This window comes from Bombus vancouverensis, chromosome 4 (genome assembly GCF_051014615.1).
Source record: "Bombus vancouverensis nearcticus chromosome 4, iyBomVanc1_principal, whole genome shotgun sequence".
Classification (NCBI taxonomy): Eukaryota; Metazoa; Arthropoda; class Insecta; order Hymenoptera; family Apidae; genus Bombus; species Bombus vancouverensis.
The window spans coordinates 11,267,401-11,294,835 of NC_134914.1; the positions used below are offsets into that span (position 1 = coordinate 11,267,401).

Consider the following 27,435-nt stretch of genomic DNA (forward strand, 5'->3'; position numbering starts at 1 on the left):
GAGATCTGAAGTTAAAGATTATCCATCAAATTAAATGTGAAATATTTTTAATCAAAATAATTTGCGGTACTTGACAATTTTATTTCTTAAATAACGCAAAATCGAGTTGGTGATTCATAGTTCTAACAAAGAAAGTTTGTCGATAAAGTTTTCAATAATTTCACACGTATGATCATTATTATGTAATGGTTACATACAAGGCAATACCAATGCATTTTTCCATGGTCGACTTATAATCAATTTGATGTTTTATTTTATAAAATACCAATATTTTTTGTTTCGCGAAAATATAAGATATTTGACAAATGTCTTCGTAGAAAAATTCTATGAAGACAATGTTGCAGTCTATGCAGAAACATAGTGCAAAATCTGTTTGAAATGTTTGAATCAATAAATGTCAGGTTATGAAGGTCACGACAGGATGTAAGAACAAAAATAATGAGGGTAAAGAAAGGCAGCACCGTAGTAAAGTGCAAAAAAAAAATCAATTACGGATTAGAACAAAGGTTTTTAAATATATTTTTAGTACATTTTCATACAATAAATTTTATATTTCAGATTATATACTTGTATATCAGTACCAAAATGATATTTATTTTCTTTTCTTAAAATCAAAAGAGAAAGAAATTTTGAAATTTAGTGATGGTATGCTAATAAAGTGTTCCAAAAAAATATATACCTTTTAATTTACTTTTTACAATTTTTTATAATACTAAATTTTTGTGTATTTTTTTGTTACGACAAATTCATAATTCATTGCGTGAATATAAATAGGTGATATACATATATTTTCAGTTATTACAAATATGTTAATGATAGATAAAAATTTTTGTGCGCGAGAGATATAATGTTTATTATAAATGTATATCATTTTAATATAATATTGTAATATAATATTATTTTATGATTGTGTTTTAATAAATATTGATATCTAAATAAATGATGCAATATCATTATCAAAATATTCCATTATCTTTTTACAAGTTGTATTTGTGAATCCTGATATTAGGAAGCATAAAATTTGAAATTGGCCAATTTAATATGCATTCGTAAATTGTACAAATAGCAAAATTTAAATTTCATATATCGAGGACTATTAAATGCAATCGAAGTACGAATTACCTAGTAGAAAGATAAAAAATTAATTTTTAACGATATTAAATATGAAAACATTAAATCCAATTGTCCTTCCTTCATTAAAAATAATTTGATGGAAGCTATATCATATGATTATAATTATTCGCACTATTTTATCAGGTAAACTAAGAAATCTGTTTAAAAAATATTGTCATATAACCTACAAAAGTATAATTACAAATTTAGATTCAAATTGAACGACTTAAAGCATTAGTCAACAAAAAAACAATATTTGTAAACTAAATTAAATGAAAAATGTATTATGCAAAAAAAGAGGTTATATAAAATAATTACAGACATTATGCTTAAATTTCAGATATACCAAATAATTTATAAACGTTATAAGTAAACTATAATTGATTTTCAAGGAGGAATATTAGCATCCTACAAAATGACCAAACAAGTATTTGGCTAGAAAATGGAATAAGGATCCGACGCCCACGCAGGTTACAGCCCTGGTATGTATGATATCCGCCGACAATGCTGTTTCGTGTGCGCAAACAGGCAAGTCGTACGGCGCGCGCGCACGTTTAGTTCGACGCGTTTGCGTTAAACTTTGTCTAGACTTCTCATCGATTGGTTTTTAGAGTACCCGAAGTATATTCAAAAAAATCACTTCCGTGCTTCAATATAGAGTAGTAGTAATGTATTAGTAGAAGAGGGCTGGCCGCGTGTCACACCTTATATCGTCCATGTTTCTTTATCAGTCTAACATAAGTACGATCGTTGATTCTCACCTTTGCACACGCAAATCAACCCACCCGCAAAATCATCGAACAACGGCAGCCATCTTTGCTGGCTCCAAAACGGGCTGTGGTTTGTGACAGAGAAGACGGTAGTGGTTCTTGATGCGGTTCACGCGACCATCTCGTCGCCTATGCACCCTACGAGAGATCGGAAATCATTTTTAAGTGTGACTAATCAGAATAACTAAGGAACTCGTGTCACGAATTCGAGCTACCGAAATATGGCAATGGAGACGCCGAGGGAGCGTGAGATTGCCGCGGAGGACAGTATCAAGGTAGTCTGCAGATTTCGACCTTTGAACGACTCCGAGGAGAAGGCTGGCTCGAAATTCATTGTAAAATTCCCATCCGGCGGCGAGGATAACTGCATCTCTATAGGGGTACGTAGATTTTACACGCGTCATTCTCGTTTTTAGTTATCACATTTAGTTAACCGTGTTCAGCTTACGTGTGATGTCATCGTGCACAGCTGACAGCTGCTCTCTCGGTCCTTCTCTATATTCAGTATATTCTATCTGTAAACCGTCTGCTATGCATTTAACGCCGATTAAAAGAATCCTTCGATCGACGCACAGGATGATTCATTTTTGTTATTTTCGGCGAAATGGAGATTTCATTCCGCCTCCATCGGTGCTTCGTCGAGCTGAACGATTTCCTCACGTTGACGCATCTATTTCAGCGAATGATTAAACCGTAATTTCAAAGTAGATACAGTACCGAATTGTCAACGATCGAATTTCTTTTTCATTCATCGACCGTAGTCAATTGTCAATTTAACTACATATATATATATTTTGTGGCGTTAAAAATTGTTGTTGGCCTCAGATTCGTCAAATACAAGTTCAACTTTGTGAAATGTTTGATCGCATTCGCTACAACTTAATTTAATAAACGATCCTGTATTTCTTATAATTATTAAATTTTTGTAAAATATTTCCACTACCTATAGCCTTAATTTCTCCTTATCCTCATTATACCCTTGCAGGAAATATATGTACACTTCATGATTTTTTTATATATTACGATTTTATCAGCTGTACTAATAAATAAATTCTCATTTTATAATAAGATAGATAAATATATAGATTATCAAATCATTTAAGTGATTAGGACTTTTTTAATTGATAGCGTCAGTATTTTTAAATATCTGTCTTTCTATCTATGTCTTTCTTGCATTATGATCTTATTGTTTCTATATAAACAAATAATTTAATTTTTGTAATTGTATATGGTTTTGTATTAAGAATATTAAACAGATATATAATTATATATTATGAATATTTGTTTTTGAAAATATGTTTATGAAAATTTATTATTGTATATAGAAATTAAAACTATTCCTAATGATATTTTTACTTTTGTATGTATTTTTTTGTAGACATGTATTTTTAAGTAGATACATGTTCATGAATGTACCATTTCATATAGAAGTCTTTTGATCTTGGAGCTCAGTAAAGATATCGCTATTGTTTTAAAAGGTTCCTGATACAAAGCCTCATTGAGTGCAATTGTCCCCCTTTTTTCCTATATTCTTCTATATTTCAAAGGGACCTACAAATACACATGTAATATATAATTTTCCCTACAATATTTTATTTGTGTTTCACACTGATTCGTGAAATATGTAAGATAAAAATAGAATTTTAATAAAATTAAGGTATTGTTACTTATTTAAAATTGGCAAACATTTGTCTTATGTCATTAATTTTTTTAATGAATATTATTTAAATATATTTTGTTTAAAAGTCTCAGGATACCTAATCAAATTTGATAAAAACCTAAAAGTATTATTGAAATTAATAAAATATTTAAAGTAATGCTATATTTTACAGAATTGCTTATATGTATAATAACAGACATGTTTAAAAACATAATAACTCTATACTTTACCAAAATCAATAACAATTAGTTATTTTTTCGTCTATATATACCCTGTGTATCTTAAGTATCATATTTACTAATTTTGGTATTTTAGCAATTATTATTTTTTTAATAATTTCTCTATTATTATTTTTCTCTCTTATCTTTCATTCCCTTTATATAATATTTCATTTCTGTCCGTAATTCTGGACATTTTTCCATATTTTTCGTCCTAACACACCCTATAGTATTCCGATAAGGTTAACATCAGGCAATAGCTACTTCACCATTACATTTATTTCTGTTGTATTTAGTATTTCTTCTAGACATTTTTTACATATCTTCGCTAGATACGTAAGATCATTATCATGAATGAAATAGTTTCGATTAATGTAACGGAGATTACGTTTGTGCAATATACACAAATATTTTTTTTCTAAAATTTTTTATTTTTAACAAATTGCTCGTTGTGTTGTTTTCGGTCCAATTTCCAATTCGCTTTTATATAGGAAGCATTTTCTATTTTCATATATCTCTTAAATCAAACTTTAATTTAAAATTTTCAAAATTTAATTTGGATTTAAAATTTGGATTTAAAATATGGATTTTGGATTTAAAAATTTCAAATTTAAACTTATTCGTAATATAGTCTTCTAGTGATTAATGTTAATGATTTTTAGCGTACTAAAGTCTTTTTTAGAGTTGCGTATTTTTAAAATCTACTTTCCACAAATCGCGAAATTAGTTTCATTTGTTCTTTACCAATTTTTGCTTTTGGAGTAGTTTTTCTTTAATTACGTTTACAAAAATCGAATCTCAACTATTACCTTTTTCATTTCAAATTACCTGTAGTTGCGAAATTATGTATCACAGGCTATAGACAACGGAAGAAGTTCTCACTTTCTTCAAAATTTCTCTTGCAGAATAGCCTCTTCTCTTGATAAAAAGACTCTCTCAGAACACTTCGCTATACTCAAGTCTTTTCTCTTATTATTAATATGCGACGTGCACACGAAAAGTATTCAAAACGAAGTGATTTCAACTGAAGCTTTGAATTAGCTAGAAACTCTAATTTATGTTTCTGTAGTTCTATAATATGTTCTAAATATTTGTATAAATCAAAAAAAATATGCGAACATAGCCATCGTGAATTAAAGGAACGGAAAAGAATGTTCTGCTCACGGCTATCATAACGGAGCGTATCTCTAATAATTCACATATATTTTCGTTTTTGTAAATTTTCATTATTCGGACAATGAAATATTTTATTGTCATATAATCAACTAATACGTAAATCGTAATACATCCGTAAATTGTATTAATAAAACTATGTGATTTGAACGACTTAAATTGTACAAATATCATATGAAAGTTTATCAAAATATGGCTTCATGTTCTAAAACTTTTGTGTAGTAGCGTATATTCTTTAATTTAATATTGCAATATTATTTTAGGGAAAAGTATATCTTTTTGATAAAGTATTTAAGCCAAATGCTACTCAAGATAAAGTTTACAATGAAGCAGCTAGATCAATTGTCACAGATGTGTTGGCAGGCTACAATGGCACTATTTTTGCATATGGGCAAACATCATCAGGTAAATTGAAAATTTGTATTAAGTAAAATACCTAAATATGTGTTATTAGTTATTGTATCAAAGTTAAGTTCTAACATGATTCTGCTAATGAAATATTTATGTGTGAATTAGGTAAAACGCACACTATGGAAGGTGTTATTGGAGACCCAAATAAACAGGGTATTATTCCCAGAATCGTTAATGACATTTTCAATCATATTTATGGCATGGAAGAGAATTTGGAATTTCATATCAAAGTATCATACTTTGAAATCTATATGGATAAGATCAGAGATCTTCTTGATGGTAAGAACTTCATTATTCATTTTACTTATATATCTAACATGAAAATTCTTAAAATTGTTACTTATAATTTTATTGTTTTTCATTCTCAGTATCCAAGGTGAATCTAAGTGTGCATGAAGATAAAAATCGAGTACCATTTGTAAAAGGTGCAACAGAACGCTTTGTATCTAGTCCTGAAGAAGTGTTTGAAGTGATAGAAGAGGGAAAATCAAATAGGCACATTGCTGTAACTAACATGAATGAGCACAGCTCACGTTCTCATTCCGTATTCTTAATAAATGTGAAACAAGAAAACTTAGAAAACCAGAAGAAGCTATCAGGAAAATTATATCTTGTTGATTTAGCTGGTTCTGAAAAGGTGACTTACATCTACTCTATTAAATCTATCATTACATCTACTTCCTTCTCCTCAGAATAAACCTTTTTTTTTTGTTTATATTATATTTTAGGTCTCAAAAACTGGAGCAGAAGGCACTGTATTAGATGAAGCAAAAAATATTAATAAATCCCTATCAGCTCTTGGAAACGTAATTTCAGCTTTAGCTGATGGAAATAAAACTCACATTCCTTACCGTGACTCAAAGTTGACTAGAATTTTGCAAGAATCTCTTGGTGGCAATGCTAGAACTACGATTATTATTTGTTGTTCACCAGCTAGTTTCAATGAATCAGAAACAAAGTCGACTTTAGATTTTGGTAATAAACGAGATCTTTATTTTTGTCTTGACTAAATATATGAAGTTTCTCGATTATATATTTAATTATTTTCTTAGGTAAACGAGCTAAGACTATAAAGAATGTTGTATGCGTTAATGAGGAATTAACGGCTGAAGAATGGAAGCGTCGTTATGAGAGGGAGAAAGAGAAGGCAGCTAGATTGAAAGGAAAAGTTGAAAAATTGGAGGCTGAATTATCTCGTTGGCGACAGGGTGAAACAGTTAAACTCGAAGAACAATTTAATTTGGTTGAAGCATCAGATGTTACAACTCCAATTAATATGTCCATTGAGGGTACTATACAATTTACTTTATAAGAATGAGAATGTTGTGACATATATTATATAATTTATAATGCTTTCCACAGGTAAACTTGATGATGGTCCAATGCCGGCCACTCCTGGTGGCAATTTGATGGCTGGATCTTTATCTAACGAAGAACGGCAGAAACTAGAAGAAGAACGTGAAAGACTTTACCAGCAATTGGATGATAAGGATGAAGAGATTAATCAACAATCGCAATATGTTGAAAACTTGAAAGAACAAATTCATGAACAAGCAGAATTAATTGCGACTGCAAGGCGTGAATACGAGAAACTACAACAGGAGGTGAACCGAACACAGCAAGAACACGAACGGGCTAAGGAAGAAGTTAAAGAAGTTTTACAAGCATTGGAAGAGTTAGCAGTTAATTATGATCAAAAATGTCAAGAGGTATCTTATGTCAATAGCTAATTTCTTATATTATCTGTATTGAAAGATATAAAGATATTATTATATTATATATACATTCTTACAGTGTGATATTAAAAAGAAAGAAACAGAAACTTTGACAGAAGAACTTTTAGCAAAACAAACAACGCTGAACAGTACTGCTTCAGAATTACAACAGTTGAGAGATATGTCTGCACATCAAAGGAAACGTATTGCAGAAATGTTAGCAAACTTCTTGAAAGATTTAGGTGAAATTGGAGTTGCTATTGGTGGTGACGAAAATCTAAAGGTAAAAACTGATTTACTACATCGTTTAAAGAATTTCTTATAAGTGGAATTACATAAAGTATTACAAATCTCATATTTTATAGGTTGTACCTACAGAAAGCAATGGTAAACTTGAAGAGGAATTCACAGTGGCAAGGCTATTCATTAGCAAAATGAAATCAGAGGTGAAGAATTTAGTACAACGATGCCAAGGATTAGAAAGTTCCCAAGTAGACTGTAACAAGAAAGTAAGCGTTCGATTTCGTACTCTTTGAATTCATTATATTTGATTTTTACAATATAACGCTCATTGGTCAATTTTATTTTAGGTTGCCGAATATGAAAAAGATCTGGCTGAATGTCGTTTATTAATTTCTCAACATGAAGCTCGTATGCAAACATTAACGGAATCAATGAAAGTAGCGGAAGCACGTAAACGTGCTTTGGAGGAAGATGTTGATGCTTTACGCGAAGAATGTGCCAAGTTGAAGGCTGCAGAACAAGTACAAGCAGTTACGAATAAAGAAAAAGCAGAAGAAAAGGAAGCAGCAACAAAAATGAGAGTAGCACTAGAAGAACAAATGGATCAATTGCGAGATGCTCATCAGAAACAAGTAAATATACATTTTACATTACTATATATTATTGTTATTGTTATGAATAATTCAATACTAAATATTATTATTATTAATTGAATGCAGGTCGCAGCGCTTAGGGATGAACTGTCTGAGAAGCAAGAATTGATCAGTGAACTTAAAGATTTGAACCAGAAATTCACATTAGCTCATCAGCAAATGCAAGCCGATTATGAGCGATTGAAACAAGAAGAAGCAAACAAATCCGTTAAATTGCAAGAATTAATTTTACTTAATGAACGCCGTGAACAAGTACGTATAAATTTGACAAAAGATATAGAGCAATTAAAAGTCCAAATTTCTGTAATTACTAATTAATTTTTATAGGCTCGCAAAGATCTTAAAGGTCTGGAGGAAACAGTAGCCAAAGAACTTCAAACACTGCACAATCTACGCAAATTATTTGTTCAAGATCTTCAGACTAGAATAAAGAAAACTATGATCGCAGAAGATAACGAAGACGATGGTGGATCACTTACACAGAAACAGAAGATTTCCTTCCTTGAGAATAATCTAGATCAGCTTACGAAAGTACGTGATTGAAAAATTCAGTAATTAAAATTACAAATTTGATCGCTGAATATTTTTAATGCGTAATTATACTCTCCATCAAAACATTATCTATATAATTTTAATAGGTTCATAAACAACTTGTGAGGGATAACGCTGATCTTCGATGTGAATTACCTAAACTTGAAAAAAGATTGCGAGCTACGATGGAGCGTGTAAAAGCTCTGGAAACAGCATTGCGAGATGCCAAAGAAGGTGCAATGCGAGATCGTAAACGTTATCAATATGAGGTAGATAGAATCAAGGAAGCGGTTAGACAGAAGAATCTGGCTCGTCGTGGACCTAGCGCGCAAATTGCTAAGCCAATTAGAGCTGGTCAACACCATTTAACCAATGTTAATGCTATTAGAACAGGAAATCGTGGTGAGTAATAATTTGTATAGTTATCTTTGTTATATATCATTTCTCCATTGCATATAACTATCTATATTCTTATTTTTACACACAAATCGTAGGTTTGTTCAATTTTGCATAAAAGAAATCGATAAAAATATTATACATTTTGGAATATATTATCTAATATAGTTAAATATAAATCATATAATTTCATATAAAGAATGAAAGATTACTTAAAAGAACAAACCTTACGAGAATTTTGATTTTAATTCTCAATTCTTTTTTAATAAGTGAGTATGGGTGATTTTATTTATAAAACGTTAATTTTGCGTTAATATTTTTGGTGATATTAGTTTTGATGTTTGTTTATTTTTTCATGTTTTTATTCAGATATGGGTAACAGCGTACAGTGATCGTGAGCATAATGCCAAACCCTTCACTTTTACAGAAAACGAATGCAAGAACGCTTTCATCAATGAAAGCAATAGAGTTCCAGAGACTCTAATTTGTAGTGGATACCCATAAATGTTACAACTATATAGTAAGGGTAATAGACGTAATATATCCGCAAGGAGCACCGCCAGTTCTTTTTATTTGTCTCGAAACAAGCATGTGCTTATTAATGCAAATAAGTGCATTAAGTAAAATTAGTGCTGCATGTCCTATCGATTTGTAAATAGTTAATTTTTATAAATTATTTAACTTAATATCATGCACGATAAATAAAGGTGAATGTCTATCAAATAATCATGCAAAGGCCTCTTATGAAGAATGTTTCAATATTTATTTCTATCAAAATTTTGTATACTATATCCTATATCTTTAAAAAGACAAATGAATTCCAATATCATAGAATATAAAATAAATTTCTAAAAGTGACACTAATGCAATTTGATCGACTTGTCTACAGTAGTTTTAATTAATCTGCTATCGACATTGAAGTTTCCCGACAAATGAGGCAGTACTATTTAAGATTTGGTAGGTATCGCTGACATGAAATGCGATTGGACATGCGGCTTTGAAAAAAACTGTAGGAATTATCGTGGCTTATAAGTATTTATAATTGTAAGAATTCTCTCCATTGCTATTAATACACTCGTGACAACAGATTTTTCGGACCAGAGAGCTCGCTTAACCGAGAGTGTTAAGTTTGTTGGCTATTCTAAATATTATTGAGGTCCAAGAACCAATGGCTTTATGAACATTTTCGACAGAAAAATTTCATCGCTATCCTCGTTCACATTTATTTTATTATAGTACAGTTTTCATTGCATGAATCTTTATATACTCATCTAATTTAAATTAATTTATTATCGCTTATTCTTGTTTATATCAGAGGCTTTTATACTACATTTAAAGTTCTGTAGACCAATGAAATTTGGCCTATAGGGTAAATCTTTTGTCTTAGATATACGTGTTAGTTTACGTTTCTTCATGTTGAGCTTATGCTCGGAAGTTACCTAGATGTATGTATACTGTACGTCTAATAGTGAGCTTTTGCACAGGTCTGCTTAAGTTCCTAAAACCTGTTGCAGGCCGCCGAAAATTCGCTCACACATGTATCTCTTTATTTTTCAGTGTAACAATTGAACGTAACGTTATACACATGCATTTTTTAGAAAACTCTATTCTTTAATCATATTTGTTGATAATTAATGCTTTTCAATGTGTACTTTTTATGTATTTTTTTTGTAATTGTTTTATTTATGGTTCTGATAAAAATGTACGAGCCACACGTACTTGATGTATTGTCCGGAGCAGGAGAATTCTAAACAATATTAATTTAAGATAGGTTTCTGTAAACTGTGCGCGATTAAATATTTGTTTGTGATACGTTGGAATCTTATTACGCATAGATTCCTTATGGTATGTAGGCAAAAAAGATTAACATTTTCTTTATGAATCATTGTCTCTCGTTGTTGTAGACGACAACGAAAGAAATCATGTTTCCATGTGAGATCATTTTTGTCATCTTCCGTTTTTTAACTTTTGTGATATCGAAGGAGAAATTGTGTTTGCTAATATGCGAAGACAAGTGCGTGGTGCATAATGAGTGCAATTATTATTGAAATATTTTTGTCAAATGTATGTAAATATAATCGTACACTATTACATTTATTTGGCAAATTAACAAAACAATTTTTGCAAATTGCCCTACGCATAAAAGGCTACAAGTATATATATTTAATGCAAGATACACTTAATATTACTGTTTCAAAGCCTTAACGATTATCGAAATATTGTCATACGATAATGTATTTTTCATTCTACTGTTCAACTAAGGTATTAATGTGTTCGCTGAATTTTTGATCATGATTCAATTTCTTTCTTAAGCTAGTGAATCGTGAAATAAAATATCAGCTTAGCCAACTCTTTGATTGTGAGTTTCGGGCATCGACCACTTTTTCCTTATTAAATAACATTTATTTTTATAGAGTATTGTAAAGGCATTATTGATTTTTCAACATGAAGGAAGAAATTGGACGGTACTTAGCGAATAAATTTTCGTTATGATTAAAACGTGATTAAACACAATGATGACTAATCGAGTACTGTTACATAATAGCATAATGTAAATTATCCACGTAATTTTCAAATTGACATACGTGTTTATGTTCTTTTTTTACATTGTAATTCGTATGATTCGTTCGTATAATTAAAACGGGCAATGGAGCTTGAAAAAATTTAATGAATTTTATTGTACAAAAAAAAAACCTCCAAAATCCATATGCTTGTCGGAAAAAATCCTTTTAATCGGAAATCTCCGATGTATGTATGGGAGAAAATAGAAAAAATCAGAGTTATTATTATTTTCATAATACATCAAACATGTTTAAAATTATAGTAAAGAAAAGAAGAGAAGTAGTTAAACTTATAATGATACATTCACGCTGGAAAACAAGGATCACTGTTAATGAGGAGGTCTATAACCGCTACCGTTTTTTTGTAAACTGTACGAAGTATGCGAATGTGAAGGAAATAAATAAGTTGACAGATGTAGATATTCGTTTCATTGTTTTAGAAACATACCGAAAAATGTACAGAAAAAGTGCGACAAACTCATGTAGTTGTATCACCTGCTTTGCTACACTATGCTTTACTCGAAAAATTATTATATGTTCCATACGTGCGCTTATTTAATTAAGCTCTACATCATAACAAAATTACCGGCGTTTTAAAATACAAAAAAGATCTATAATTGATACTCGATGGTGCATAGCGAAACCTATAAGTATCGAAGTAGGTTTACTATATAAAATAGAATAATAAAAAAGAATAATAAATTCTTTTTTCATTGCATGTCTTGTGTACATGTTATAAACATTCTTCAGAAGCCCTCAATCAAATTCAGGTCTACCTCATTCGAAGCTGAAAATAAAATGAAATAGAAATTTGAAAAATCCTTCTAGAATTAGATGATAGATTTGTATGCAGAGTTAGAGGAAGGCCATAGCTTCAAGGTACCATAAATTATATTACATTTAACTTACACCCATATTTAATTGAAATTAATAAGAAGTTTATTATTATTACTTGATTAATAATGAATTGATTGATGATAGCTGCATTAACTTTTTAATAAAATACTACTTAAATATTGATTCTTGAATAACATAGTTATTTAATAAAATAATTTATATTACATGTATATTTGCATTTATTCAATATCAAAATTATGAATATCCAAATTTCCTTATTGATTTTATAAAACTCATATGAATATATATTAATTTACTCTTTAGTCCAAACGATAATGAACTGCTTCATTCAACTAGACTTCATTATTTTATTTATTTTCTTATGGTATTTCTTCAAAGATAAATATCATGAATGGTCTGAATATTATGGACTGGAATGTGGAACAACAATGTTTAGACAACACATTGTCATTGACAGATGTACGAAAAAAATTATTTCCTACAAAGAGTAAACTTGATCGTGCACCAGTATTAAGTAAAAATAAATATACACCAAAAACATTGGTAGGTAATTGGTTTGAGCGCAGAGCAAGTGACATAAGCCAACCTGATGATTGGAGAACATTATATGAGATAGATTATAAGCCTCATGTTAATAAAACTTGGGAAATAAACCAAATTGCAAAGTGGGAAAATAAGCTTATTCAGGAGGTATATGAATATATATATATATATATATATATAAAATATAATCTAAAGTAAATTATAAAAAACAAATGATACATGATGTAATTTTTAAGTGACTTAATTTTTACAATATCTTGAAATACAATTTCATTGTAAGGGTTTACCTCAAGAACAATTTTTTGATCATAAAAAGGAATATTGTAGTAATATGACAACAACTTATGATTTGTGTTATAATATTTTACCAAAAAGTTTTAAAGGACCAAAAATTAGATCTTACAATGCAAGGTATATATCATTTTGTGTTAGTTATAAGTATCTCAGTTAATTATAATTATCTCAGTGCTTTAATGTTATATTCATGTTTTATAAAATTTATATTTTGTACTTGGAGACAGAGGAAATGGGTCCCTGAACAGGATCTGATGAAAAGTTTTGGTACATTAACTCAATTTGGCTTAAGAGAAGCATTAAAAGACGAATTGTACAAGAATTCACAAGAAGGAATAGCCAAATGTCAATGGTGGTCTACTTATAGGGAAGAAATTGGGGAGTTAAAGTTATTAAATATTGAACAAGATACTCAGTAAGTTATTATTTAATTTAAATTAAACCTATCAAATATATATCTTGATTTATATTTATTTTCATTGAAGATTTCACAGACGAAAAGTGAATTTTAATGTGCCAGATCTTAGACATTTCGAGCGTAAATTATCAGATTCTGAACAGTGTTTACACCCATTGAAAGTAAAAAATTCAGTGTCACATGCAAATTGAAAATATGATAATATAAAATATATTTGTCCATTAATTAATTTGTTACAAATTTTAACAAAAATGTAATATCTCGGTTGAAGATATTACAATATTTATTTTATTAAGTTACTTTAACATCACATCTTAACACAATAAACATCATATATATTCTTACAAATACACAGAACACTTTAAATTTCATTACTTATATATATATACATAACTTTTTGTGTGTTCAAAACAGCTTTTTTTCGTATTCACAAATATAATAGTAAAGTTAAAAAAAAATCAAATATTATCGATACAAAGTGAACGCAATTTCACATTATTTCATTAATTCTTAAATTTGTTGAGTTACATATATATCTTACTAGTGAACACACACGGAGAACATTTTTTATCACAAGATTGACAGTTTAGAACGGTAATAATTAATTTTCCGTCAAACCAGTATTCTATTTTCCACTATTATGCGTTCAACTTAACATTATTATTCAAATTTGATACTTTATAAACTGCGTATAAAAAAAATAATATTTATTTACAATTATTTATGTGAAATAAAAAAGTGAGTGATAACAATAGAAAACTTTATACTGGCAGTACATCGCTTATTTATAAATAGGTTGAAATATTATTGATTACTATCCATTAAAATAGAAATTTTAAAAAATACTATTTTTTAAAATAGTAATCAATTGCTTGAAAAATAGTGATTAACTTATTTTGTAACTAATAACTAAAATACGTATAAATGTATGTGGCAAATATAAATTTAGGAAGATCGTAAAAAATGTATGATATACCCTATCTAACGTAACAAAGTAGTACATAATACTATCATGTTTAATACAAGTGAACCACATAAAAGAACTGGTAACCAAACGGGATTTGTTACAATAGTGGCGTGACTAGGAAACGGCTGCATTTCAGAGGGACTTTTAATATCATTCATATCCATGTTTTGTCTTTGTGAACATTGATCTATAAAAGTTGAGTTATTTCTTTTGTTATTTTGAGATAATGATGTTTGTGGTGTACAAAGATTGGTTGATGCAAGTTTCATTGTTTGGTTATTAATTGATTGATTTCTTGATTCCGACAATGAAAATTGAGGACTATATTGAGAAAAAGATCCAACAGGACTATTAGTTTGCCTTAGTGTATGACAGGATTGTGTCGCATCTGACATAACTGAACATTGATCAAACTCATGTATGGATGGTTCTCTAGATGGACCAAAATTAGAACCCACAGAACAAAAACCAGAACTTTGACTGGATGATCTGGACAATGATGGTGCATCTATACCTTCCTGCCAATAACCACCAGCTATCCAGGATGTTTGCATAACTGATTTTAGTTTTGGTGGTGATAAAATATTTTTTTTACCAGCCTTCTTAAAAAGCTCGGAACTTTTTGTGCTATACACCTTCGTTTCAAAAATCTTAGGCATTTTAGTTGAATATTTTGGTTTATCTTCGCCCAGTGATAATATGCTTAATGTCCTCAAACTGTCATTCAATGAGTAATTGCTCTCTATCATACTCTTTTTATATACAGGTGGAGAATTGAATACTGCATTATTATTGTTAATAGACATTGGTGAACACTGTGATGCCACATTTGTGCTATAACATAAAAAATTATTTTATTTTTTGTTATATATAAAATTAGTAAAAAATTAAAACATTAAAATTGCTTACAATAAACTTTGGGAAATTGTAGATTTATAATTTATTGAATTTTCCGCATAAGGAGACATATAATCTTTCATTGTATTTGGTGTTAACCAATTGCTGGCAGTTTTGTTTATATTATTGGCAGTTTTGTTTATATTATTAGCAGTTTTAACATTGACATCAAGATTGTGCTTATTATTTGAAGTTGCTGTACATGAATCAAATAATACTGTATTTTTTGGAGAAGATTCAATTTTTTTAAATGACATATTTTTATTTACTGTACTTTTATATGACTTAGGCATGACATTTATAAAGCCTATGATTGAAATAAATAATATCATCTAAAACAAAAATAATTAATGTTGATTAATTTAATGTACTAAAATTTAATTATTAATGCAGTATATTTTATTTTAATTTATTAGCTTACCATATGATACTGAGTTATATATTCCAGAACAAACCACGAATTCTGAAAATCTGTTGTAATTAATTTAATGTCTTTAAAGGGTAAGAGTATAATCATACAAATCCATAAAAACATAAGTAATATATCAGAACTTTGTTTTTTTGTAGAAGGTATCCAACAGGCACAAAATTGAAAAAATAATCCTCCAATTGGGAAGAATATGAATTCCATGTTATACACTACCATAGATCCTAATATAGTTGAAATTATTCTGCATATTAGTTCGAAATATTTTGAATTCTGCAAAGAATGAAACAATTACAGTGAGAAATGCCATGCAAACCTTATTATTTGTTGTAATATGCTTTATTACAATACTTACATTAGCAATTATACAAAATGGTTTTTGTTTAAATAACAACATTTTATATTGTGCAAGCCATAATGCTTGCTTATATAATACGTTATTCACTGTACTTTTACATTTTGCACACAATGGATATTGTTGTTCTAAGCTATCTTTAAACTTTTTCATTTCATATTCGTAATTTCTTTCATTTTTTGGTACATAATCAGATAATTTTGATATTTTTAAACTTTCATTCATGTTACATTGTTTGCAGAGACCATTATTTGCACCTTGATTGGTTGTTGTACCCTGGTTAATTGTACAGTATCTTTTCATTTCATGTGAAGATGTCTTGTATTGTTCTGGTATAGTATATGCATAATCACCATTCTAGAATTTGACATGGAAGAAAATATAGGAATAATATTCCAAAACATATATGGAATTGTAAAAGATATCACATAGGTAGCCTGTTTCTTATGTTAAGATATTCCAATAGCTTTAAAAACATTTAATAAATCAATTAATTCAACCTGGCGAAATAATCAAAATACATTATATATAAAATTTCATTGATTTAAAATTTTTGGATGTCATATGTATGATCTTCAACACCATAAATTTATATATTTTGAATAATATGGTCCGTTGAATATTAGTTGAATAAATTGACTTACCTTAGAAAAGCCATTATATTGTTCACAATATGGACACATCCACCAATTTAGTTGTTGCCGCCAAATCTTTATATCTTTGTTGCAAAACCAGCAGTTTACTTTTATGGGCCATCTTAATCTAACATATAAAAAAATATGATATAATCATGACTGTAATTAGAGGGAAACAGAATAAATACTTACTTAAGTTTTTGGAAGACGGTGATGACTGTGACAACTATTAATAAAGTGATGATAAATATTGACATAAAATTGAATAATAAGTCAAATTCCATGTTTTATGTGAAGAACATATAAAAACTGAGAGCAAAGTTCATCTCCCGCCGACCGGTTAGAGTATCTTCACCTTAACCTATGCAGTCACGTGGCGTACTAAATTTTCACGTTCTACCTTATACGTTGTATATTTTGTCCTTGTCATAAAAAACACTTTCCGTCATGCGCGCTAAATTTTTTATAAAATTATAAATTAAGTAAATTGTAGCATAGTAGTATATACATTTTCCGCGTCGCCGCCTATTTTACTCCATAAATTTTTAAGCGTGTATCAAAGTATCAACTATACACCATTACCATTCAATCTTACCAACCTTATGTGGAGAAACATAAAATAAGTATAATTTTGAAGAAATAAAATACAAGGCATTAAATAATAAATTTAAAGCAATATCCAATTATTTCTCGATTACTTCAGTAATATTACTCTAGAAAATTATTTGTAAGTTTGATAAATAAATAAGAAACTAAATTGACACTACAATAAAATATAAAAATAATTATTTTACATTAGCTAAAACTAAAAAGAAGGAAAATGTATATATGAAAATTAAAATAATTATAATTTTATGAAATCATAGTCGTAAAGGATAATTTACAATGAGCGAATGTAATCGATTTATTTTATTAAATGTTTAAGAATTTGTTTTAATAAATGATATATAAGGAATTTAATTTATTAATTTAATTTAAAAATCTGTTTAAACAATCTAATTTTTTTTACTAAAGATGGTTTATAAACAATGTACAGGAAATGTATCAATCGATATGAAACTGATTCTCGATAATCTTACAGCTACAGCAAGTAATCGATTCGTAAGTTGATATTGAGTATCCGTACGTGGTACTACGTGATCCGTACAGTGGGTATCGATGACAAGCAATTCTTGTAATATTACAAAGAAGTGTCAAGTTCTAAACTTTCTTTCTTGCTTATTTTTATAAGTAAATGGCCATATAAGAACAATTATAATTAGTAATTGATTATAAATAGTGAGTGCAACAATGACGCTCACAAATAAGGTAATTGATCGAATCTAAGCAACATGCATAATTTTACAATTATTATAGCTAGTTTTTATCCTTATATTTTAGATGGAAATAGATGAGAAACTTATTAAGGGAGAAGGTTTTAAACCGTATTACATTACTAAAATTGAAGAACTTCAATTAATCGTAGCTGAAAAAAGTCAAAATTTAAGGAGGTTACAAGCACAACGTAACGAGCTCAATGCCAAAGGTATATCAATTATGTTTTCATCTTTTTAACTAACTTTTATTTGTGTTTGATGCATTTTGCGATAAAAATTGGTGTTTTTTTGTAGTACGTATGTTGCGTGAAGAATTGCAGCTTCTCCAAGAACAAGGATCATATGTTGGAGAAGTTGTTAAACCAATGGACAAGAAGAAAGTTTTGGTTAAAGTACATCCTGAAGGGAAGTTTGTAGTAGATATAGATAAAAATATTGATATTAATGATGTAACTCCAAATTCAAGAGTTGCGTTACGCAATGAAAGTTATACATTGCATAAAATTTTACCAAACAAAGTTGACCCACTTGTTTCTCTTATGATGGTGGAAAAAGTACCAGACTCTACATATGAGATGGTAGGAGGTTTAGATAAACAAATTAAAGAAATCAAAGAAGTTATTGAATTGCCTGTTAAACATCCTGAATTATTTGATGCTCTTGGGATTGCTCAACCTAAAGGTGTACTCTTGTATGGACCACCAGGTAAATAATAAAGAAGCTAATTTTTAAAATCTATCTTCTTCCTTTTAATTAAACTTAATTATATTGTTGATAAATTTGCAATTTATTTTTAGGTACAGGCAAAACATTATTAGCAAGAGCAGTTGCTCATCATACTGAATGTACTTTTATTCGTGTATCTGGTTCTGAATTGGTACAAAAGTTTATTGGTGAAGGTTCACGAATGGTTCGTGAATTGTTTGTAATGGCAAGAGAACATGCACCATCTATAATATTCATGGATGAAATAGATTCAATTGGAAGTTCTCGTATTGAATCTGGTTCCGGAGGAGATAGTGAAGTAAGTTTTACGCATTTGTTTTATCGACCAGTCGCGGTGTCGATGTTGTCACTAAGGAAAACTCGGTGTTGGTGTGTTTTTTGTACGAAGAAAGCGGATTCGTGATGCCCATTGGGTATAACCAATGTTAATGAATGAGAATAGATGGAGGAGGCCTCCTACCAACGTGGCTCGTAGTTGACATTGTTCATGGCAAAAGCCCGCTTTTACTGTTAGGTAAATACCCGCTTTCTCCGTAATTTGTAAGAGCGCACAAAAAACCTAAGGATTGTTCTAAGGACCATCCATAAACCAAAAACACTTACAGGATTAGAAATTCCTTCAAGTTAATAAGATTACGATTGAAACGAATAAGTTAAAAAGCTTAAGTTTATGGTGGGTCCTTAGATTTATTGAGGATCTGAATAACGGTACGTGGGCCTTTGACGGCCAGACAACGAGGGATGGCGTACGGATTATCTCACGCGACGTAATAGCATTAGATCTGAAAATTTTAGCTTAATAATGAATGTGTTTTATCAACTTTTGATACTTAGGTTCAACGAACCATGCTTGAATTGCTCAATCAATTAGATGGTTTTGAAGCAACAAAAAATATAAAAGTCATTATGGCTACAAACAGAATTGATATATTGGATCCAGCGTTATTAAGACCGGGACGTATAGATCGTAAAATTGAATTTCCACCTCCAAATGAAGAAGCGCGACTTGATATTTTAAAAATTCATTCGAGAAAAATGAATTTAACACGTGGTATAAATTTAAGGAAAATTGCCGAACTCATGCCTGGTGCGTCAGGTGCAGAAGTGAAGGTAATTAATATAACGTTTTGCAGTATGCTAAGATATATTTTTATTGTTAAAATTATCTATTTATTTATTTGTTTCCAGGGTGTATGCACAGAAGCCGGTATGTATGCTCTCAGAGAACGTCGTGTTCATGTTACTCAAGAAGATTTTGAAATGGCTGTAGCAAAAGTTATGCAGAAAGATTCAGAAAAAAATATGTCCATCAAGAAATTATGGAAGTAATTAGTTTTATTCTGCAATTCTTTCTTTCTATACCATTTCGCAGTTTTTGTAAAACCATCTGTAAATTCTATATAACTTTGATTAAAATGTATACAAAACAAAGATTATAGTTGTAAGAAAAAATTCATTAAATTCATTATTATATAGATTAGTGGTGTTTATACTAATATACAGGTGATTCCCTTTCTCAATTTTAAACAACTTGGTGTTTTTCTTGAAAATATACTATTTTCTATAGTCTATCTAACAAGGTGGGCAATAAACATAAACGTATTACAATCTTCGTTTACGTTTATTGTGTGACAACGACTATACCTAAATCGCGTCATTTCCGTCCTCATCTTGTTGAACAGACTATAGAGATTTATTTCTTTTTGTGTATCCCTACTCCTAAATTTTTCGTTTGTGGTGGCATGTAGCGCTGTAGAACGACGTGTTGCATTACATGTCCATTTCAATCCGTTTGTACGTAAATAAGTTACGAGCTTTCAATTAAAATAATTTTCCTATAAAAAGTACAGTTTATTGCAATTCAAAATGGGTGGTAAAAAAAGAAAAATTGGAAAGCAGAGGAAGGATAAATTTTACCAATTAGCAAAAGAAACTGGTAAGAATTTAAAAATATTCTTTTATAAATGAAATAAAGATTTAAAAAATTAAACTATTTCCTTATCCAATAAATGATTTAATGTGAAATATTTAATGTTGCATGTGATTTACTTTTAAAGTTTTATTTCATTATATATTATTTACAAGTAGCTCTTTTAATAGGTTATGTTTTATAGGTTATAGGTCACGTGCTGCTTTTAAATTAATTCAGATGAATCGAAAATTTGAGTTTTTACAAAAATCCCGAGTATGCATAGATTTGTGTGCAGCTCCTGGAGGGTGGATGCAAATCGCTCGACAAAATATGCCAGTATCTTCTGTAATAATAGGTGTAGATTTGTTTCCCATAAAGCCCATTCCAGGATGTATTAGTTTAGTTGAAGATATAACAACAGACAAATGCCGTGTATCAATATCACGTGAATTGAAAACTTGGAAAGCTGACGTTGTACTTCATGATGGAGCACCAAATGTTGGTAAAAACTGGCTTCATGATGCATATCAACAAATTGTCTTAACTCTAGCTGCTCTTAAAATGGCAACATATTTCTTACGACCTGGTGGTTGGTTTATAACTAAAGTTTTTCGTTCAAAAGATTATAATGCACTAGTTTGGGTGTTAAAGCAATTATTCAGGAAGGTATATATAACATTTTTATCATAGAAATATAATTTTCAATATATTAATATTGAATTTCTGTGTTTTAATTAAGGTACATGCAACTAAACCACAAGCATCACGTGCAGAATCTGCTGAAATTTTTGTTGTTTGTCAGTATTATATTGCACCAGATAAATTAGATCCTAAATTTTTAGATCCAAAATATGTTTTCTCAGAATTAGAAATTGAGCCCACAAATAAATTAAATGTATATAATCCTGCGAAAAAGAAAGATAAAGTGGAGGGTTACCCAGAAAATGATTATACTTTATATCATAAGCTATCTGTTAAAGATTTTATAGCACATGAAAATGCTGTGGAAGCATTGCAGAATGCTTCTGAAATTGTTTTTGATGATGAAACAATAGCAAATCATGAGAAGACCACCAAAGAAATTAAGGAATGTTGTAAGGATATTAAAGTATTAGGAAAAAAGGATTTACGAAGTTTAATTAATTGGTGGAAGGCAGTAAAGGAATCTTTAAAAGAAAAAGAACCAGATGAAAATGTACAAAATTTGTCTGATGAGGCAACAAAAGCACCACCTATGAGTCAAGAAGAACTGGAAGATTTGGAAGATGAACAAATTAGAAAACAAATAGAAGAACTTAGAGAAGAAGAAGCTAGAGAGCTTAAACGGAAAAAGAAGAAAGCTAACAAAGAAAGGCAAAAATTAAATGAACGATTGAAACTAAAAATGATTCATAAAGGAAATGAAGGTCCTGTATTAGAAGGAGATGATATGTTTAGTTTAAAAGACATTAAAACACATCAACAGTTAGCAAATATAATGGATCAAGATCCTGATCTAGTAGCACAAAGTGATGTAGATTCAGATGCAGAACAAAGAAAACCAAAAAAGGTTAGATATAATAAGGATGAAGGACATTTAGATAGCTCAAATTTATACTATAAAACAGAAGATAGTGAACCAGAGGATTCAAGCGATGCTTCAGATGATGATTCAGACAGCAATAAGTCAGGCTTAGGTATTTATTGTTGTATTTATTGTTATAATTTCTTTTTATATTTATAAAAGCTTGTAATATTTTTACACAAATGAATTTTAGGTTTAAATGAATCTGACGACGACGATACAAAGAAAGTTTCTAAAAAGAGAAAAAATATTGATGAAGATCCAGAGAATCCTTTATTAACTGATTTAGATCATAGAGACAAGAAAACTAAAAGAATTCACAAAGCAGAATTATGGTTTGAGAAGGATATATTTAAAAACTTAGAAGTTGAAAAGGATGAAGATTTTGAATTAGATAAAATGGTCGAGGAATATAAAAAGAAAGGGGGTCGTATAATAGGACAAGACGGTTCCATAGATAGTGATAAAGAAAGTAAAGTAAAAAAATCTAAGAATATACAAAAAAAGAAACAAGGAGATGACGAGGACAACGACTATAATAGTGATGATACAGACTCTGATTATGATGTTGACAAAATGGTTTCAACTACAAAATCTAAAAAAGATAAAATTAGCGGCAAAGATAATCCTCAGGCGACTAGTAAGTATATTACATGAATATAGAAGAATAGCTTTATGTAGTAAATATAGAACATAATGTAATTATATGTATAAAATATAGGTGCAAAATCAAAGAAAAGGAAACGTTTATCAGAAGAAGATTTAGCATTAGGATCACTATTAATTCAAAGTAAAAAAACTCGAAGGGATTTAGTAGATTCAGCCTGGAATAGATATGCATTTAATGATGAAAAATTACCAGATTGGTTTGTACAAGATGAAGAAAAACACATGAAGAATGTGATGCCGGTACCTAAGGAACTTGTTGATGAATATAAAAAACGTGTTGAGGACTTAAATGTTAGACCAATCAAAAAAGTAATAGAAGCAAAGTCAAGAAAGAAGCGAAGAGCGTTACGTAAATTAGAAAAAGCAAAGAAAAAAGTGGAAACAATAATGGATAACACTGACATTAGCGATAGAGAGAAAGCGAAACAAGTTCAAGCGTAAGTGCAAGTTTTTGATGATAATACTAATTCAGTTTGTATTTCTGTATTATATATGGTTATGATTCTTTTTGTAGATTATATAAGAAAGCCCATAAAGAGCCGAAGAAGAATGTTACTTACGTAGTGATGAAAAAACATATGGCACAGAAGAAAGCGGCAAGACCACCAGGTGTTAAAGGACGTTATAAATTGGTTGATCCGAGAATGAAGAAAGATTTACGTGCGGCGAAAGCAAAAGAAAAAACTAAGGGACGCGGAAAGAAGAATAGTGGTGGTAAACCACTTCGAGGGAAGTTTAAAGCTCAGAAGAGAAAAAAGACAAAATAATTTATTTTATGTAGAATACAAAATGATTGTATAAATTTGTAATCTCTACTTCTTTATAATCCTAAACTTTTAACGACAGTATGACAAAACACCGAAAAACAGATATTACTTTGCAATATTTTTGTAACAGTGTAAATAATGCATTTTGTACATAAATACATATTGTGTATATAGTTTACACAACCATTTTTGTACATATATTGTATATTTACATTTATTGACACACCTGCAAAGTTAAGTAAATAATTAAGGTTCGTAAATTGCGAAAAAATTTTATAAATAAATTTATCAATATTTAGGAAATACATTAAGAATTCTTTCCAAAAGAATAAAAGAAAAAGAAGATAATATATATGCAGACGTTTTTCCTGAGATGAAGGTAAAATGATGCTTGATATGATTCATAAAGTGATGCAGCGCGAGACTAAATGATATAGATAAATTTCACTACTCACCTGTCCAGCTGCGTAAAGCCTCCCACTATGATCAACATGGTATTACATTTCCCCTTCTCTATACTTCCACTGCTAACGGCACCCTTCCTGGGTGTATTCCGTGTATCGAACATTCTGATGCAATCGTGGCTGCGTAGCGTCGGGACGCTGCGGTCGATGTCAAGGACAAGGCCGATGGCATTTAGAAAGATCGTTTTACGTCGACGTTGTTGCAATGAAAGTGGCGTCGATGAGACTTTTTTTGGCTCGCTGCCAAAAATCGCATCATCGCCTTCCGGCTTCATCATTGGTGTTAGTTTCTAGAAATATACATACATGTACACATGCAGTGTGATTTACTACAACGATTGTTCTCTATTTTTTCTCTATTTTCTATGTTGTTGATATTGTTAGAAAGTGTTTTTGTTATTTAAGAATTTGTGTTAATTGTCAGAAAATTGAGGAAATATTAACGATGATGTAACTACGCAGAGGCGACCCGTTGCAACGGTCGATGTCAAGGCCGAGCTTAGTAACACATAAATTTCATAATACGATGAAATGCAGTATCTTTGGTACATAGCGAATACATTGGAAGTAAATAGATTGTAATTACATGTTTCTAGGTTTCTGTAAAAGGTTTTCCATATATGATCTTATTACACCTGTTGAAAGATATAATCTTTAAAGCATTTCAAAATATTATTGGTAACAAAATCCGATTTTCATTTCTACGAATATTTTAAGAGATAGAAAAACCATTAAATATTATGTACTTATAAAGGTTAATCATTTATATTAAAACGTTTATCATGGGAATGTATTTTCTTTTTCGAAGAAATTGTGATATGGGGTTTTTATTAAAACACGTTTATGATCTACGATATTAGAGCAGAGGTACGTTTAATATGAATTGCAATTGTGATAGCTTATATTCGTTACTTCCTCGAAGACAATTTTAGAAAATCGTAATCAGTTTAATTTTAAAGGACGCACCGATATATCTCGGGCGTGGTAATATCCACTTGTTCTAATTTGCCTAGCGCGAGCCAAGTTTGCATTCGGCGCCAAACACTTGTAGGCACTGTAACGATGTTCGTAAATCTTAAAGATGTACTGGCGCCAACGTTGATGACTTTTAGAAGAAGAGCTGTTTCTAACTTTCGATTTTTAAGTCGTCAGTAAGTATGTCTTTATCGTGGAATATATATATACGTTTTACTTCTTATATTATCAAATGTATATTATCAAAAGTCTTATTCCAATTGCTAAATTGTTGTAACTCTTCGTTGCATCTCCATGTTAATAGAGGTTAAGTAAAAATTCATTTATGTATAAGAAGAATTGTTCACGTACATATATTATGAAACAATATTCTAATTACGGTTAGGTTATCGACTTTTTTAATTGAATCATCTGATAACATTGAATGTATAAGTTGAACTTAGTAAATTTCGAAACCTTGAACTAAACCGATGGCTTTTAATTCGAGTTAAAATTATGACTAGAAATTGTTCCAGAAATACCTACAATTGAAAAATAGGCTATAGTGTAACGAATGAGAAACATTTGGTGAAACGTGTTTTTCAACAACACTATCGGCGAATAATGTATCATGATAATTATGACAAGGAACGTGTTCGATTTTTAGAAATATCAAGTGTTGATAAGATATTGGTTTTGGTACTGGTATTTATTCTTTTTTCAGTAGTATAAACAATGACCAATTGACGTATGTTACTCGGTCAGGTCAAGTTTCCTGGCTTAGGCTCTTTTATGAAAGATTGTCGGTGTGTATGTGTATCTTTACGCGGTTGGCGCTTACGTCAAGGGCGACCTCGACTTTCCACCGTCTCTAATCTGTATGAGGATCGTTTGCGAGACAAGCATTTCATTTTCACTGTGTGTAACATTAGATATAAGCCTTAAGACTTTGTAATCTCTTTATGAACACATGGAACACTTCATTTTCTCTTTCATCGACTATATTGTCAATTCACACAAGAAGTGAATTCACTAAATGTATCAGATAAGAATCTCATTCAGTTTATTGCTCTGTTCTTATTTATTTTGGCATTTAATTAGAGAAGCTTGATTAATGATTAAGTTTTATTTGTTTACCTATTCTAATTTTGAAAATAAAGTAAATATTCTGCAGATTATGCCCACATTAAAGCTGATAGATCGTTATGATTATTTTGGTTAATATAAAAGTTTTTACTTTTTACTACCATCGTCTCAAGTCTTAAAACCTAAAATTGCCTAATATTTCAATGCAAAGATTATCTAGCTAAGTATAAAGAAATATTAAAAATCAACCTACGCTGTTGCTGTCTTAGCTATTTATAGTATAAATCTGTTACTATAAAATACAATCAGATCACTTGATTGTGGTTTCAAGTGGCAGGAATTTAAAACTTCCTATATTGCAGTAATATCGTCCACATATTCGTCCTGTTGAAAAGGTAAATGATATATTGGAATTCCTGTTGCAACTTTTCTTGTTATTTCCACATGTAACTTTGGACCACAAAACCAAAAATCGAATGGGTAAAACGCTGAACGAAAATGAAAATGGGGTGATTGATAGTAAAAGTAAAAATTGCGAGCATATGTACATGAACCGGAACGAATTGGGCAGACATGCATAGTGAGACTGAGATATAGGGGAAAAAAGAGAAAAGTTACGATGGTAAGGGTAGATGCAGTGAGACAAGAGTTGACGCGTGGTACATAATTGAGAATCGTTAACGCGTCCTCGAGGGAGATCGAGCGGCTGGATTTTGCTAGGTCCTCTCTTACTCTCCGCCGCCGTTACCATCAGCTTGCCTGCCTCTTCTCGTCCCGACTTCCTAGCCACGGTGTTGGTGACCTTCAACCGATCAAGAGTGGATGGACCTCGTTGGCCAGCGGGCCGAGGTATAAGGTCAAGGTTACTGTCGTCGGTGTGCACGGGATATGCGACCTCCGGGATATGCATCGAGCGAGATGCGCGCGCAATCAGCGCATGCGCGCCGCCAGCCGGCTTGTCGTGCGTCGCAGCGTGTCGCGCAAGTCATTGCCAAGGTCTTTGCTGGTCACGGGCAAACCGTTATAAGTAGCGATGGACACGAACCGAAATGCAATTTTTAGACTATATAATTAATATATATATTATTAAATACTTTTAGAATATTCGTTTGAATTCGATGATTGGACAAATTATGAAT

The 27,435-nt window shown here is 30.3% G+C and overlaps 6 protein-coding genes across 7 annotated transcripts; 4 read left to right on the forward strand and 2 right to left on the reverse strand.

Moving 5' to 3' along the window:
- The first annotated feature begins 1,605 nt into the window (after positions 1 to 1,605).
- Khc (kinesin heavy chain) lies at positions 1,606 to 11,862 on the forward strand. Its single transcript, XM_033334163.2, has 14 exons — positions 1,606 to 2,263; positions 5,198 to 5,339; positions 5,451 to 5,624; positions 5,714 to 5,982; positions 6,074 to 6,320; positions 6,398 to 6,634; positions 6,708 to 7,054; positions 7,140 to 7,343; positions 7,426 to 7,569; positions 7,651 to 7,935; positions 8,023 to 8,208; positions 8,284 to 8,487; positions 8,595 to 8,889; positions 9,311 to 11,862. The coding sequence occupies exons 1-14, from the start codon at positions 2,105 to 2,107 to the stop codon at positions 9,385 to 9,387; spliced, it is 2,970 nt and encodes a 989-aa protein (XP_033190054.1). The 5' UTR covers positions 1,606 to 2,104; the 3' UTR covers positions 9,388 to 11,862.
- A 1,196-nt stretch (positions 11,863 to 13,058) lies between these two features.
- Positions 13,059 to 18,005, forward strand: LOC117156809 (uncharacterized). Of its 2 annotated transcripts, XM_076618044.1 has the most exons (3): positions 13,059 to 13,256; positions 13,363 to 13,554; positions 17,920 to 18,005. In XM_076618044.1, exons 1-3 carry the CDS (start codon positions 13,177 to 13,179, stop codon positions 17,930 to 17,932), a joined length of 285 nt encoding a protein of 94 aa, XP_076474159.1. In that variant the 5' UTR covers positions 13,059 to 13,176; the 3' UTR covers positions 17,933 to 18,005. The 2 variants fall into 2 exon arrangements, with proteins under 2 accessions (XP_076474159.1, XP_076474158.1); XM_076618043.1 differs by having other exon boundaries at positions 13,084 to 13,554.
- On the reverse strand, positions 13,775 to 17,519 carry LOC117156804 (uncharacterized). The gene is made up of 6 exons (XM_033334169.2): positions 17,031 to 17,519; positions 16,848 to 16,965; positions 16,204 to 16,560; positions 15,843 to 16,121; positions 15,434 to 15,753; positions 13,775 to 15,358 (listed from the first exon to the last, which is right to left on the reverse strand). The coding sequence occupies exons 1-6, from the start codon at positions 17,120 to 17,122 to the stop codon at positions 14,539 to 14,541; spliced, it is 1,986 nt and encodes a 661-aa protein (XP_033190060.1). The 5' UTR covers positions 17,123 to 17,519; the 3' UTR covers positions 13,775 to 14,538.
- Positions 17,973 to 20,355, forward strand: Rpt6 (26S proteasome regulatory subunit Rpt6). The gene is made up of 6 exons (XM_033334171.2): positions 17,973 to 18,146; positions 18,219 to 18,363; positions 18,449 to 18,859; positions 18,952 to 19,178; positions 19,715 to 19,990; positions 20,069 to 20,355. Exons 1-6 carry the CDS (start codon positions 18,129 to 18,131, stop codon positions 20,207 to 20,209), a joined length of 1,218 nt encoding a protein of 405 aa, XP_033190062.1. The 5' UTR covers positions 17,973 to 18,128; the 3' UTR covers positions 20,210 to 20,355.
- A 242-nt stretch (positions 20,356 to 20,597) lies between these two features.
- On the forward strand, positions 20,598 to 23,990 carry LOC117156803 (pre-rRNA 2'-O-ribose RNA methyltransferase FTSJ3). The gene is made up of 6 exons (XM_033334168.2): positions 20,598 to 20,816; positions 20,995 to 21,458; positions 21,532 to 22,468; positions 22,550 to 22,996; positions 23,078 to 23,462; positions 23,540 to 23,990. The coding sequence occupies exons 1-6, from the start codon at positions 20,747 to 20,749 to the stop codon at positions 23,790 to 23,792; spliced, it is 2,556 nt and encodes an 851-aa protein (XP_033190059.1). The 5' UTR covers positions 20,598 to 20,746; the 3' UTR covers positions 23,793 to 23,990.
- LOC117156807 (uncharacterized) lies at positions 23,777 to 27,157 on the reverse strand. Its single transcript, XM_033334173.2, has 3 exons — positions 27,045 to 27,157; positions 24,248 to 24,546; positions 23,777 to 24,018 (listed from the first exon to the last, which is right to left on the reverse strand). The coding sequence occupies exons 1-3, from the start codon at positions 27,045 to 27,047 to the stop codon at positions 23,898 to 23,900; spliced, it is 423 nt and encodes a 140-aa protein (XP_033190064.2). The 5' UTR covers positions 27,048 to 27,157; the 3' UTR covers positions 23,777 to 23,897.
- Between the last annotated feature and the right edge of the window lie 278 nt (positions 27,158 to 27,435).

What these genes read in the sequence shown, in the direction of transcription:
- LOC117156807 (XM_033334173.2), bottom strand. An exon ending in GGCTTTACGCAGCTGGACAG is followed by an intron (nt 24,019 to 24,247) that starts GTGAGTAGTGAA and finishes TTAACTTTGCAG; the next exon opens with GTGTGTCAATAAATGTAAAT.
- Rpt6 (XM_033334171.2), top strand. An exon ending in TAACGAGCTCAATGCCAAAG is followed by an intron (nt 18,364 to 18,448) that starts GTATATCAATTA and finishes GTTTTTTTGTAG; the next exon opens with TACGTATGTTGCGTGAAGAA. An exon ending in GTTCCGGAGGAGATAGTGAA is followed by an intron (nt 19,179 to 19,714) that starts GTAAGTTTTACG and finishes TTTGATACTTAG; the next exon opens with GTTCAACGAACCATGCTTGA.
- LOC117156803 (XM_033334168.2), top strand. Translation starts at nt 20,747, where the DNA reads ATGGGTGGTAAAAAAAGAAAAATTGGAAAGCAGAGGAAGGATAAATTT. An exon ending in CCAATTAGCAAAAGAAACTG is followed by an intron (nt 20,817 to 20,994) that starts GTAAGAATTTAA and finishes TATGTTTTATAG; the next exon opens with GTTATAGGTCACGTGCTGCT. An exon ending in TAAAGCAATTATTCAGGAAG is followed by an intron (nt 21,459 to 21,531) that starts GTATATATAACA and finishes GTTTTAATTAAG; the next exon opens with GTACATGCAACTAAACCACA.
- LOC117156809 (XM_076618043.1), top strand. Translation starts at nt 13,190, where the DNA reads ATGATTTGTGTTATAATATTTTACCAAAAAGTTTTAAAGGACCAAAAA.
- Khc (XM_033334163.2), top strand. Translation starts at nt 2,105, where the DNA reads ATGGCAATGGAGACGCCGAGGGAGCGTGAGATTGCCGCGGAGGACAGT. An exon ending in ATATGGGCAAACATCATCAG is followed by an intron (nt 5,340 to 5,450) that starts GTAAATTGAAAA and finishes TGTGTGAATTAG; the next exon opens with GTAAAACGCACACTATGGAA. An exon ending in ATCTAGATCAGCTTACGAAA is followed by an intron (nt 8,488 to 8,594) that starts GTACGTGATTGA and finishes TAATTTTAATAG; the next exon opens with GTTCATAAACAACTTGTGAG.
- LOC117156804 (XM_033334169.2), bottom strand. Translation starts at nt 17,122, where the DNA reads ATGGAATTTGACTTATTATTCAATTTTATGTCAATATTTATCATCACT. An exon ending in CATTTTGTATAATTGCTAAT is followed by an intron (nt 16,122 to 16,203) that starts GTAAGTATTGTA and finishes CATTCTTTGCAG; the next exon opens with AATTCAAAATATTTCGAACT. An exon ending in ATATAACTCAGTATCATATG is followed by an intron (nt 15,754 to 15,842) that starts GTAAGCTAATAA and finishes TTTTTGTTTTAG; the next exon opens with ATGATATTATTTATTTCAAT.